Here is a 13797-nt window from a genome sequence, read left to right on the forward strand (position 1 = left end):
CCAGCCTGATGGAGGAAGCTGGGAGTATTCAGCACCACTTAGAGAGAGAGTTCCTCATACTGGGTGTTGATGGATGAAGGGAAATCTGTGCTGGCAGCCAAATAGCTTGAGAGATTCCCAGTCAGGCATCACTGTGTTTACAAGGGAGCTGGCATCTGAGATTTATTACCTTCACGCTCTGTGACTAAGACAGAATGTGCTACCAGCCTAGCTCGGTGCAGGCCATGTCATTCCAGATGCCGTAGGGTGAAAAACACTTCTGTAGATACTTTTGGTCTAGAAGGGACCTTTAGCTCATCTAGGCTGACCAGTTGTGCAACTAGTCCAGAGCTTTCTATTCATTTCTCTCTCTGTTGTGGGGGAGCCAACAAACACGATGGGCAACTTAGTCGTCATGCCAGATGACAAAGCTAACGTATTTAACGATTTCTTTGCCTCTGTCTTCCTAAGTAGGGACCAGTTCAGCCACCTCCCTGCTGGGCCCCCCTCGGGCCCCGGGAGAGACACGCCTGGGCCAGGGGTTAGCGAGGAGTTAGTTAGGGTACTTCTGGAGAGGCTGGACGTGTTCAAGTCCGCTGGTCCGGACGATCTTCACCCTAGGGTTCTACAGGAACTGGCCGAGGTCATTGCGGGACCCCTGGCGCGGCTCTATGAGCACTCGTGGTGCTCTGGCGAGGTGCCGGAGGACTGGAAGAGGGCCAATGTGGTCCCTATCTTCAAAAAGGGAAAAAAAGAGGACCCGGGAAATTACAGGCCAGTTAGTCTTACCTCAATCCCGGGTAAGCTCTTTGAAAAAATTATCCTGGCACACATCCAGGAGGGCCTTGCAGGGGAATGCATGCTCAGGGGCAACCAACAGGGGTTCATCAGTGGCAGGTCTTGTCAGACCAACCTGGTGGCCTTTTACGATCAGGTCACCAAATCATTAGACGCAGGGGTTGCTGTGGATGTAGTCTTTCTGGACTTCTGGAAGGCTTTCGACACTGTCTCTCACCCTGTCCTCATCAAAAAGCTGGGAGACTGTGGTGTCGATGCCCACACGGTCAAATGGGTCGCCAACTGGTTGGAGGGCCGCACCCAGAGGGTGGTGGTGGATGGGTTCTTCTCGACCTGGAAGGACGTGGGCAGTGGGGTTCCCCAGGGCTCGGTCCTCGGGCCCGCACTGTTCAACATCTTCATCAGTGACTTGGATGAGGGGGTAGAAAGCACCCTGTTCAAGTTTGCTGATGACACTAAGATGTGGGGGGATGTGGGTGCACTAGAAGGGTGCAATAGGCTACAAGCTGACCTTGACAGGTTGCAACGGTGGGCGGATGAGAACAGGATGGGGTTTAACACTGATAAGTGCAAGGTGTTGCACATGGGGAGGAAGAACCGGCACCACACTTACAGGTTGGGGAACTCCCCTCTTGCCAGCACGGAGACAGAAAAGGATCTTGGAGTCGTCATTGACTCCACGATGAACATGGGCCAGCAGTGTGGGGAGGCAGTCAAGAAGGCCAACCGTACCCTGTCATGCATCCACAGATGCATCTCGAGCAGGTCCAGGGAGGTGATCCTCCCCCTCTATGCGGCACTGGTCAGGCCGCAGCTGGAGTACTGCGTCCAGTTCTGGGCGCCACACTTCAAGAGGGACGTGGACGATATGGAAAGAGTCCAGAGGAGGGCCACTCGTATGATCAGGGGTCAGCAGGGCAAGCCTTATGAGGAGAGGCTACGGGACCTGAACCTGTTTAGCCTCCACAAGAGAAGGTTAAGGGGGGACCTTGTGGCCTGCTACAAACTGGTCAGGGGGGATCAGCAGGTATTGGGGGAGTCCCTGTTCCCCCGTGCGCTGCCAGGAGTGACCAGGAATAACGGTCACAAGCTGGCGGAGGGTAGGGTTAGATTAGATATTAGGAGGCGCTACTTCACAGTCAGGGCGGCTAGGGCCTGGAACCGGCTTCCAGGGGAAGTGGTGCAGGCTCCTAGCCTGGGGATTTTTAAAAGGAAGTTAGATGAGCACCTTGCCGGGGTCATCTGACCCCGGTGCTCTTTCCTGCCAAGGCAGGGGGTCGGACTAGATGATCTACCTAGGTCCCTTCCGACTCTAGCTACTATGAAACTATGAAACTATGGTTAGCTTCTAGGTCTACCTTTTGACTTGAAGAAACCATAGTTTCTCCCCTGGTTGACCAGACTCCTATAATCATTCTGTTTCCTAGTGGGTGTTGTAGTGTCAGTGTTCAGTGCTGGATCTGGGTCTGGGGGAAATGTCTGATCCGTCTTGGTCAAATGATGGAATTCACTGCTTTATCATTATTTGCAGTTCAGTTGCACCCAGAGACCTCAACCATGGTCAGGCCTAGCAGAGCCAGCTTGTACCTGTGAGGCTGGGCACAGTAAGACAAATAACAAATCTACCAGCATTTTATCCAAAGTGTTCTGATGTAGTTATACAGACAAAAATCAGATTTCATGCTGCCCATAGCCTCTGCTATTCAGCAAATCCCTTCTAGTATGGACAAAGTCTTAATGTTTGTGAAAGTCTTTCAGGCCTATGGACTAAAGATACTAAGAAGTGCTGGAGTGTGATTGTCTGTCTAGGTGGGGGTGGTTTCCAGTGGCTTGCTAGTAATTCTCTTTATTTTAAAGACCTCGTTCCCCTCTGTTCAATATCAAATTCGTAGAAGAAGCTGTTCATCTCATGCCAAGGTCACTGGCTGATTAGTCCTATGACTTCTTCTTGTGTGTGACTTTACTGTGAATAATAGTGGAGGGAGGGGAAGGGGGAGGGGGAGGTGTCAGCCTTGTCTTGTGGTTTTTCATACAGTTCCCCATGATATCAAGTGATAGGTCATCCTGCCACCTGTCACCTTGCATGGGAACTCTGGTAGTAATAATACATCACTCTTGCGTTGTGCTTTTTATCAGTATATCTCAAAATGCTCCACAAAGCACAGCAGTGGGGGGAACTGAGGCACAAATGGGGGATGACTTGCCCAAGATCACCATGCAGGGCAATGACAGGGTAAGGAAAGGAGTCCAGATCTCTTGAGTGTCAGCCCTATGTACTGTCCACTTGGCCTCCCCGCCTCCCTTATGCAGGATTGTCTCCAGAATCCTGCTGCTGAGACCCTGCACAGGAGGGAAAGGCTCCTGTGACGCAAGAAAGGGAAGTTCAGAGTCTCCCGTCTCGTGGGGGTGGTGGTGAGAGGTTCAACAGGTGGCAAAACCCAGGCTAATGCCAAGGGGTTTGTTTTGTCTTCCAGTACAGGCAGCAGTGATCCTTACTGCATTGTGAAAATCGACAATGAAGCCATCGTCAGGTAACTACCTTGGGCACTTGCTGTCTCTAATCTTCACTCACATGCCTCAGTCCCTTTCTCCCCATGGTCTAGCCCCACAGCTCAGTAAACCAGCCTAACTTGGCTGATTTGCACTGGAGCTTGGACTGTTTTAGACCAACTCAGGACCTAGTGCTATATCTCTCTTTTTCCATGAAATGCTGCCTGGAACAAACATTAATTCCCCCGCACCTCCAAAAGCCTGCATGGCGTGTGCTCATCAAGCCTCGAAAACCACAAACGGAGCAGTTCTCTGCTCCATGGAGCTTTGTACAGCTTGGGCCATTTGCCTTCTCTATTTGTTTTGTTTTCTCTGGTTTTAGGACTTCAGGCGCCAGCCATTAAAGAGAAGTGGTTTTAATGCCAGAAATGTTGTTTAATTTTGTCTCCTAATGTGTTATTAATGGCCTGTTTATTTTGGAACAGTGGGGAAACCTTGTGTCAACTCCTCCCTAATGCAGGAGATACCACCCGCCCCCAAACCCAGGTTTGACTCTAAACAATAAGGAGTTACCAGAAAACCTATTTCCCTTCTCATGTTTTCTGTCATATCCTCTACAAGAAACACTGATTCCTCACCCAGCTCCCCTCCTCTGGGCCTTGAAGGGAGCTGGGCTGAGGTCCTGTTTCCCACTTTTCAACAAGCTGATGCTGAAGGATGTTTATACTTGTGTAAAAAATGAACATTTAAAATTTGAGAGCTAATATGTGATAGAAGCCAAGTGTGGACAGTAGCCAGCAAACACAAGTTAGCTGATTGAGCTGAATTCTACACCATCCTCCATGTAAAGTGTACCCCAACTAGCTAACACATCCTGTCTGCATAGAGATTATAGCACATTCCCTATCACGTGTTTAAAACACCCCTTGTCTAGCACCGTAGGCAGACAGGCCTAAGGCAGCTATAGTTTACAGGCAGCCCAGATCCTTTTGGCATTAGGTCACTGAGCATCTCCAGACCTAGGTTAGTAAGGATGAAAAGCTGATCCTTCCTGTCCTAACTTGCCCTCTGGTGCTAAAGGAGAATACGTAGTATCTTAGACTATTCTGTGCTGTGAACCCAGGTCACAAAAGAGAAGACTTCTGAGTTCCTCATCCCAGCCCCACACCACCACATCTAGCCCTAAAGAAGGGGAGGCTGGTTATCACGCATGGGAAAACTGATCTTGACCCTTGAGGGTCCCTGGTGCGCCCACCCATATGAAGGTGCAGAGGGAGAAGGGAGTTTGGCCAGGATGGATGCCTTCATCACCATGGGTAGTCAGGAGACTTGGTGCAACATCTCACCCAGTGCTTTGACTGTGGGGAAGTGGTGCCTCGCTGCCCTACAGTGGCACTTGGACACTTGGGGGGGGCGGGGGTGTCAAGGAAGATCCCAGGTAGATCTGTATCCAAAGGGAGATGGGAGGGGTGTTTAAGAGATTACTCTACACTGTTACTAGGTGCTTGTAGTGTCTCTATAAATAAAAGGACCATTGCCCCACAGGACGGCCACAGTGTGGAAGACTCTGTCCCCATTCTGGGGGGAGGAGTACGAGGTCCACCTGCCACCCAGCTTCCACAATGTGTCCTTCTACGTGATGGACGAAGATGCACTCAGGTATGGTACCAAGTCCTTTGGGTCCTAGTCTCCGGTTACTTCTTGCAGCTCTGCTGCTGTCTGCGGTGCCAGACTGAATGCTTCCTGATTTGAGCAGAGGGTTGGGCTGAGATCACCGGACCTTGCTTTTAATTTTGTGGCAGGCAGTGCCCAGAAGCACACCCATGCAAGGCACAAGGCTCACACCTAGGTAGATCTCGCCCCTGTCCCAAAGACCTTCTAGTCTAGACAGATCAGGCAGCAGAAGGGCTGTTGCAAACATGTGAAATTACTTGTCCAAGGTCATTCGGGGAGTCAGTGGCAGAGCTGAGACCTGATCTCAGTCTCCCCCTTGCCCTGGTGCTTTGAGCACATGGTTACTCTCAGAGGCAGGCTGGCAGTGAAGCAAGAGGTTGATGTGCGTGCCATCGAGGAGTGTGCCAGCCCTGCCGATCTCTGCCAGGAATGCAGCCGTTGCTTTCAAGGAGCCATAGAAAAGGTCCAAATAAAATTAGTAGAAACCCTGCCGGCCCCACAGCATGCTTTATCAAAGCAGTGCCAGCAAGGATTCAGTCAACCATTTCAGAACAGGTTTGAGCGTAACTATAGGCTGTGATCAGTGCTGTCTTTGCTGGCATGTGCTTAGGCTTTGCATCACACTGTCGGTCCCCCTGGACAGTATCCAAAGCTGACTCCAGTCCCTGACCACTGTTTAATTAAATGCCTTGGCAGCTGCAAGAAGCACACAGTGAGGCCTCCCCTGCATTTCCAGCAGCCCAGCTGGCAAGACCAAAGCTACAGAGAACTGGGCTGCTGGTAAAGTTCTCTGCATGGGCAGCCCTGCTCCATGCAGATAGGTTGCAAAATCCTGGGTGGCACAGAAAGAGAATACCCTCCCAAGCACTGGCAAAGTGCCTGCATTTCCTCCCTGACATATGGCCTCCCTGGCGCCAGCCCTGGTGTATTGGGCCTGGAGAAGTGCATGTCCATACAGAGGAGGTACAGACTGGGTTCAGTGGAGCAGTGCCTTTTGGACGGTGTGTGCCCTGTTCTCTCTGTGTTCAGGGATGTGACCCAATTGAGTTCAGAGTCCCCAGGGAGTCCTCAACCTTGGAGAGAGTTGTAGTCATCAGTGATGAGGCATGGGGTGAGGGTGCCTGTCCTACAGAGATCTTGCAAAATCTGGGCGGGATCAAGAAGTGTCAGGCACCTTAGGGCTGGCTCCTGTAGCTTGGGAGACATCAGAGCATGTCTCCATGTTCAGGAGTTTCCCAAGTGAGGGGCTTTGCTGAGTCAGGAGACAGCTCCCTGCTTTCAGGGGCAGGTGCCGACAGGAGGGCCCCGTGGGTTATTGGCCCAGGTGCTTCCTCTGCTCCTTGTTGGCATAGAGACAGGAGTGAGTACCACTGTCAAGCTGCCCCCTTTTCTGGAGCTGGACGTTTTCCTGCCACCGGCCCAGAGCTCTACCAGGACCTTTCTGCTGGGACCAGCAAAAGGAATAGTTGTGGCCCCAGTTGCATGCAGAACATGGCAGGGTTTTGGCTTCCCAGAGCTCCAGGCAATCAGTGATGGGATGCTCAAGAGCTCTTCATCATTTTCAGCTGCTCGCAGAGCATTTCAAGTCACCACTATTATCTGGAAAGGGGCTGAACAATGCTGTAGCCAGCGGAGCCAGAGGTGGGGGTGGGGATCATTGTGTTTTTCTCAGTGGTCCAGTCAAGAGACAGACTCAATTTCTGATTCCTTCCTTCCTCTTCCCGGAATATCAGAAGGATGGAAGGGCAAGCATCCCTCGGGACCCATGAGAGATGAGAGCAGAGCCTGAGGGATAGGTTGCTTATGGCTTTAGGATAACAGATTACCCCACAAAAGAGGAAACTCCCAGTGATCAGCTCCCTCCAGAGCAGGGGTGGGCAATTATTTTGGGCAGAGGGCTGCTTACTGAGTTTTGGGAAGCTTCTCCTTTTCTGCATGTAAGTGACTCCAGTCAGCAGGCCCAGATCAGTCACTTCTAGTTGATTGAGGCATTTCCAGTCTATCTCTCTGCGGAGAACTGTCCCTGGTGGGATCCAGAGGCCGCACTAATGCTTGAGACTGACCTGCTCCGCACTAATGCTTGAGACTGACCTGCTGCTTTGAGTGCTTGGGCCAGGGGCTGTGGCTGCTGCTGTATTCTGTGTGGCCCCAAGACACTGTAGGAGTAATGGCAGCAGCTGTGATACCATCTCCTCAGCCTTTGATTATGGCCAAGGCATGGCACAGATGCCAGAGATTGTGCGTGAGTGTGTGTGTGCTGCAGAGATTTGGTGTAGGATGGCAGCATAGTATGAGCTGATGCTGGACTTGAGCCAGGAAGTTCAGCTGGATCCAGGAGCAAGGGCCTGTTGATCTGCAGCAACCTGGGGCTGGCAAGGAGCTGGGCAGCACAAGCAGGTAGGGGAGGTGACAGGCTGCCTGCTCAGCAGCCTTCCTCAGAGACCAGGCCCCAAAGATTAAGTGGGGTGCTGCAGGGGTCAAGCACCTCCTCAGACTTGACTCTTTACCTTGGTCAAGAAGGGAGGGACAGTGGTGTGCTGCAGTGGACAGAGCCCTGGACCGGGACTTGGGTGACCTGGATTAATTCCCGTCTCTGCCCCTGCCTGCAGAGGACCTTGAGCAAGTTACTTTCTATTGCACCTCCATGCAAGAGGGATCAGATGCTACTTCTAGTAAACCATGTTGGGATCTGCTCCATGAGGGCCGGAAAAGTGGGGCCACTAGTTCAGGATCCCACTTGAGCTTGCACTGATGATTCCAGTGAGGTCAGTGGGACTCGGGCTGGCACTTTAGCCCCCTCTGGCAAGAGTTCCACTGAAATCTTGCCTGGTATAGACCAGAAATGGTGAGTGGACTCCTTTCAGCATTAGTTTTGACCTTAAACTTGAAGCCTGGGGATCTGAAAGAGTGTTTTGCCTGGGGCCAGATTCAGACCTGGGTCATTTGAACCAACTTTTGGCAGGCGTTTGGCCATTAGAAGTTCATCAAGGCAGATATTGTCCCACCCTTGCAGTGACAGGCTCTTCATTTTGTCTCCCCAGCCGCGATGATGTTATCGGAAAAGTCTGCCTGCCTCTGGATGTGCTGGCCAAGCATCCCAAGGGTAAGGCAGAGTCTCGGGACTCGGGTTGGGCCCTGTGTGCAGGCAGGCAGCAAGCTCCAGCAGCATGTGTACTGTCCCAGTGCATCATCTTTAGGTGTCAAGGCCTAGGCAGAGGACTGGAGGCTGTGCCAGTGCTTACCAGCCCAAGGTGGGCCCCTTTTCAGGGCTGGGATTGCTGCTTCTAGCATCACTGTGCACTTCCCTGCCAGGGGAACAGAGGTGAAACCAAGCCCATGTCAGCCCTCTGTGTGTGTCCCGACATAGGACACTTGACCTGCCTGGACAGCTTATCAGGAGTGCCCAGCCTTCCAGGAAATAAGGGGGTGGGAGCTGAGTTCAGGTGGGGGCATTGGCTCCAACATCAGCCAAACCAGGAATTCCTCACTGTTGTCCCTGTAAATCCACACAGCTTGGGGCCCAGCATAAAGGTTCTCTGCCCTGCACTGCCATACCCAGCACTGTACACGCCAGCAGCCAGCCTGGCCACAGGACACTGCACTGTTCCAGCTGAGCTATTTCAGAGGTTTTAAACAGACATTGTGTGGAGCAGGATCAGCTGTGTAGGAATACGTCCCAGCAGAGCTGCTCCACTTCATTGGCATCTACAGGTGTAACCCCAGTGGGGTTGGGGCACTGTCTCAGGCCTCTCCTGGGGGGGCCTGATCCTGTGGAACAACAGCCCCCATTCAGGTTCCCGCTCTTGCAGGTGCATGCCTCAAGTCAGGGTCCAGCAGCCTAAAACACGTGCTGCGAGCATCCCTGTGGAGAATTCCTGGGGTGGGCAATAAGCTAACAGACATCCCACTTAAGATGTCACAACCCACAACTAGGTTTGGTCATAGCAACATTTTTGGGCTCTTGGAACATGACAAGAGACTAGGAAGTCACTCGTAGCTTGTGCCACTATAAATATGTTTATAGTGGCACAAGAACAACATCTGTTTGCACCCAGAGCAGGGTGCCCTGCATCCCATAAAGCCATGTCAGCTTTTGCTTGTGTTGACTAGTATAAGCACTACCCGTCGATGCTGACGCAGTGGCCAGAGCCCTGGGAAGCAGGTTTCACAGAGGATGTACGTGGTACCAGAGTAGCGTGGCTGTTTCTTCAAGCAGGCTCCTGGGCCCCGCCCCCTGTGCTTATCAGCAAGGGCTCCAGTGACGCACATTTAGAGCCGATCCCCACAGCTAGATCCAGCCCTCCCTCCCCACTGCAGCTGGGTCAGGGGGGAGGAGAGGCTGTGAGCTCAGCTGAGGGTCCAGACATTGGGCATACCTGATGCTGGCAGTCCCCTTTGCAGGGAAATGTCTGCCTGTGATTGGAGGAAACCATCTCCCACCTGCCTTGGGCATGAGTCATACAGGTCTCTCTGCCCGAGTCCCCTCTTCCTTGAGGAGGCAGCTCACGTCCTCTGCTTGCTGCCATGCAGCCCAGAGATAAGGACAGAGGATATGTGTGGATGGAGGAGGCAAGGAGGAGCAGTGACCTCCTCCCTGCACCGCACGTGTCTGCTTCTGTGGCTGGGCCTGGCGGGTTTGCAAGGACTCTGGAGATCCAGCTTGTTGTTTACATCCCGGCGAGGCTGGTGATCCTGGGGGAAGCAGCTCTGAACCCAGCGTGTTGGGCAGGGGAAGTGCTGCCATGTGGCAAGTGGCCGAGGGGCAGATAAAGCTTTTCCCCCTTAGGTCCTGCTGCCGGTGATGGAAAGCTGTTACCTTGGAGGGCTGCTCAGCCAAATGAGTAGAAGGGCCTCGTTCAACCTGGCCACAACTCCACGTGGCCCATGTCGGGCTGTCCAGCTTGTGGGTTGAGGGGGCTGCAGGCTCGTGGGCCGTGCATTGTATGGGTTGTGCACCATGGGGCAGCCTCCTGGGGTGCCTGCCACCGCACAGGCCACTTGTTTTCCTGCCTTGCCGTGGCAGCCAAGCTCCACTCACAGCCGTGCGTGCAGCCCAGCTCCTTCCCCGAGCTGCTGTGGGCAACTCGGATCCTTCATGACCCTCTCTCTCCCATGCCATCTTGGCTCAGGAGATGCACATCTTTTTCCTCCAAGCTAGCCTTGAGGCACTGGCAGTCTGGGACAGTGCTCTGACTTCTCTATGGAAGGAAGACTGCTTTCTCAGGGCTGGAGCCTCTTACCTGGCATTAAGTTCACTGCTAATATATGCAGCACTGTGTGTGTTTAGAAAATGTGGAAGCAGTGGCTTGGCTGTCAGGATGCCCAGACTCTGTGCCTGGCTCCATCACTACTTCACTGAGCAACCCTGAGTAAGCAGGGCACCTTCTCTAGGCCTCAGTTTGCCCATCTGGGGTGGGGAGATGCACCTCTGAGCAGACCATTCCCCCTGTGTCCAGGCTACAGTGGCTGGCTGAACCTGACAGAAATCGATCCGGACGAGGAGGTGCAGGGGGAAATCCATCTCCTGATCGAGATCCTGGGCAGCAACGTGGCACGGAAGCTGCGCTGCAGGGTGTTTGAAGCCAGGTAGGAACAGAAACGGGCCCTCGGGAGGTGGCTGGTGAAACGCATGCAGAGAGACCCTGGGCAAGGGCAGGGGAAATGAGGGAGGACTGGAAATCCTGCTGCATTTCCCTGTGGGCGTCCCCGCAGGTGTGCAGCCTCCCTGCCTCCGGGGAGCTCTGCAGTATCTACCCAGCTGAATGGAAGCAGAGGCATTTGTTTGGAGCTGATGCAGTGTCTAATCCACCCCCATGCAGCAAAGCCTGCGACTCAGGCAGGCAGGAACGTGGGTAGGAGGGGCACTGGGATGCCACAAGCATCCCGCTCCCCCAGCCAGGCATCGGCTTGGAATCCCCTTAGCGTGAGTCATGCAGCTCTGAGGAATTTCCCTCCACGGCTCACGCAGGCACTTGACCTTTCCAGCTAAATTTGGCTGCAGGAGCTCTGTGTGAACGCCCTGTGGGCAAGCGGTGAGCTGACAGATCTTTCCCATCTCTAATTACAGCTGCTCTAACAAGCGGGAGACTCACTGCGGGGCCCAGACAGCAAGCAGGCCAGGGCCAGGGGGCGAGAGCTGTAGTAGGTGCAAGTGGGGATCTTGGCTGGTGCTTCCAGTCGGCAGCTTTGCCCAGAGTAGTGAAACCCTTTGTTGGGGTGACTTGGATGCAGCTGGGGACTAGCCAGAGCTTTCCCTGCGCTTGCCCTCAGTGGCCTGCAGCTGGCTTGGCTGGGGCCTGCCTCCCTGTCCCCGGGAACTCGCTGAGTGATTGCGATCTGGCTGCACCTGTAATGACCTGCTGGGCTGACATCTTATCCTGGTGGGTCATGCTGGGAGGGAGATGCAGATGCAGACCTCTCCCATCTGGCCCTCAGGGAATTGCTGTATTCTCCTCTGCTTGGAGGACTGGGCTCACAACCAGGCTGCCTCTGAGTTGTATCTGAGGCGGGTGTAGAGCTGGGTCACTCGGGTCTTTTCCTTGGGGCTCTTTCCACGGAAAAGCCTTGCTTATTTGAAAGAGATCCTGTGTAGCAGCCTCTCAGATGTGACCCCCTCCCTGTATACACAAACCCTATCTCGTAGTCTCCTGCTGAGCCCCATTCACCAACTCACCCAGAGCAGCCTGGAGCCCTCCCATCCAGGGACTCTGCAGGCTTCCTGAGCTGCTGGCTCTTATTCCTCTCATAATTAATGTTTGTTGATTACTAATTCATTTAACATTCATATGGGGGAACGGGACCTGTGGGTCCTGATTTTAGTGTGTGCTGTACAGCCCTTAACAGATAAGGGATTATCTAGCAATCTCACAGCCTAGGGTATGGATCTGACACTTTTTTTTGCAGAGGCAGACAAGGAAGAACCCATCTTTGTCTTACTGGCAAATCTTATCCCCTAACATCATCATGTCAGGAGGCACCGGGTCTGGCCCTCAGCTGTTGCAAACTGGCCTGGTCTTTCAGGGAGCAAGGTCATTTATTCTCCAGAGGGAGAATACAGAGGGAGTGCTGTCTGATACCAGCAGTAGATGGGGCCATTGTGAGTCACAGAGACATCCTCTTCCTAACGCATCCTCCCCCTGAGTCTCTTTAAGCAAATAATAACCCAGCGTCCCCAGAGCCTCCCACAGATGTGCTGTTTCAAAATGGCATCAAACAGGTGACCCTGCCCTTTGAAGTCTGCTTGGGGTAACCAGCAAAGCCCTGCACTGTTCAAAGCAAAGTGCAGCATAGGTGATCAAAAGGACTTTGATGCTACTGCAGAGGTGTGTTTAGCTCTCCGCTGGTGTGCCTTGGAGGCTGGAATGTGTGTAGGGGAGGGTTTGCACAAAGCAGTCTAAGTCCTTAGCTTTTTTCTTTCCGGGTTTGTTGTATCTTCTTAGTCCAAACCATCCATGCCAACTCTTTACCCTTTGCTTTTTGCCTCTGGAAAACCATCTGCATCTGATACATCGTGGTTCATCAGCATGTAGCAGCTCCAGACTCACCAGCGAGAACCTGCGTCAACAGGACCCAGTCTGCTGGACTAATTTAAAGCAGACGGAAATTGTCTTATATAAAAAAAAGGGCCCTGGAGAGCATAATAAACAGGATGGTTGTGTCTTTGAAACCAAATGGGGTGGATTTTCCTGCTCTAGAAGGACAGGAAATGCCATATGTGAAAATGCCGAGCGCCTGGTCTGGAATGACAGGGGTGTAGGTTGTAGCTTCTAACTTTGCTGAGGAATGCCTGGAAAAAATGAACGGGGCACTTTGGGGTGGGGGAAGGGGAAAGGCAGGGAGTCTACATGTGTAAAGGTCCTGATCGGGCAATTCTGCAGACTCTTCTGGAAATTGATGGGCTTCCCTCCCCTTTCTGGTGCATCGCTGCAATCTGCATGGATGAGTCATCCGATCAGAAATACGGTGCAGCTAGCAAAAGGCTTTTCTCCAGGGATGCTGTCTACAGACAGAACTCAGAATAGGTTTATTGTAAGCAAAATAACACGGAGAAAGACCTACCCTCAGCCCGTTGTTGAAAAGATTCCTGCTAATATGATCAGGTTGTTGTCAGTGTAAACAGCATGTGCTTATCTGGAATGCAGACAAAGCTCTTGGGCTAGAGGTGATATCTTTTATTAGACCAGCTAAATAGTACCAAAAAAAAAAAATGTTTCATTGCAAGTTTTTGGGTCCAAACACCCTTTGTCAGACAGAGGAGAATTCAAAGATTGTGGAAGTTCTCCTAGGTAGAAAGGAAACTTCATCTGGAACGCGACACTGGTCTGGCGGCCTGTATGGAAGCGGATGTGGCAAAGGCAGAGGGGGCTCAGGAGCAAGGTGATGGGAATGGGGAGAGTCTGGAAGAGCCACTGACCAGGAGGGAGAGTGGGAGACACAGCGAAGGCACACAAGATGCTGAACGGGTGAGAAGGTAAATCAGGTCCTATGCCTCCCATCTTCCGGCACAAGCTCAAGGGAATGTATCTTGATGCTTTCTTTGGCTTGGGGAGCGTGTAGCCATCAGCTGTCCTTGACTGGGCATTTTTATAATGAATGTGAATGTCCAGACTTGAAGCAGCAGGTTAAAGGAGAAGGTAAAACACAGAGAGGACCACACATTTTCCTTTTTCCAGGCGTCAGCTCACCACCAGCTGCTGGACACCGGAAGGCGAGTCCTTGGCAGTGTGATGCTGGCCACTGGCTGAGGCAGGATAGTAGACGGTGTGGACCATTGGCCTTCTGCCTTCCCGCCAAGGTCATGGCCTAGGAATGGAGCCTGGCCTCCCCAAAGGCATCTTCTCTACTCTGCAGCTTTTG

General features: G+C 52.7%; 1 protein-coding gene across 1 annotated transcript in view; it reads left to right on the top strand.

The window, feature by feature from the left end:
* Positions 1–13797, top strand: part of LOC149854072 (ras GTPase-activating protein 4-like) — a 48925-nt gene that overhangs the window by 18046 nt on the left and 17082 nt on the right. Inside the window, exons 2-5 of the mRNA XM_090025544.1 lie at positions 3252–3308; positions 4813–4926; positions 7983–8044; positions 10398–10527. Coding sequence (XP_089881670.1) covers positions 3252–3308; positions 4813–4926; positions 7983–8044; positions 10398–10527 — 363 coding nt within the window. The remainder of the gene's footprint in view (positions 1–3251; positions 3309–4812; positions 4927–7982; positions 8045–10397; positions 10528–13797) is intronic.

The sequence above is a fragment of the Crocodylus siamensis genome, chromosome 13 (assembly GCF_052110815.1).
Source record: "Crocodylus siamensis isolate JL-2025a chromosome 13, ASM5211081v1, whole genome shotgun sequence".
In the NCBI taxonomy this organism is placed as follows: Eukaryota; Metazoa; Chordata; order Crocodylia; family Crocodylidae; genus Crocodylus; species Crocodylus siamensis.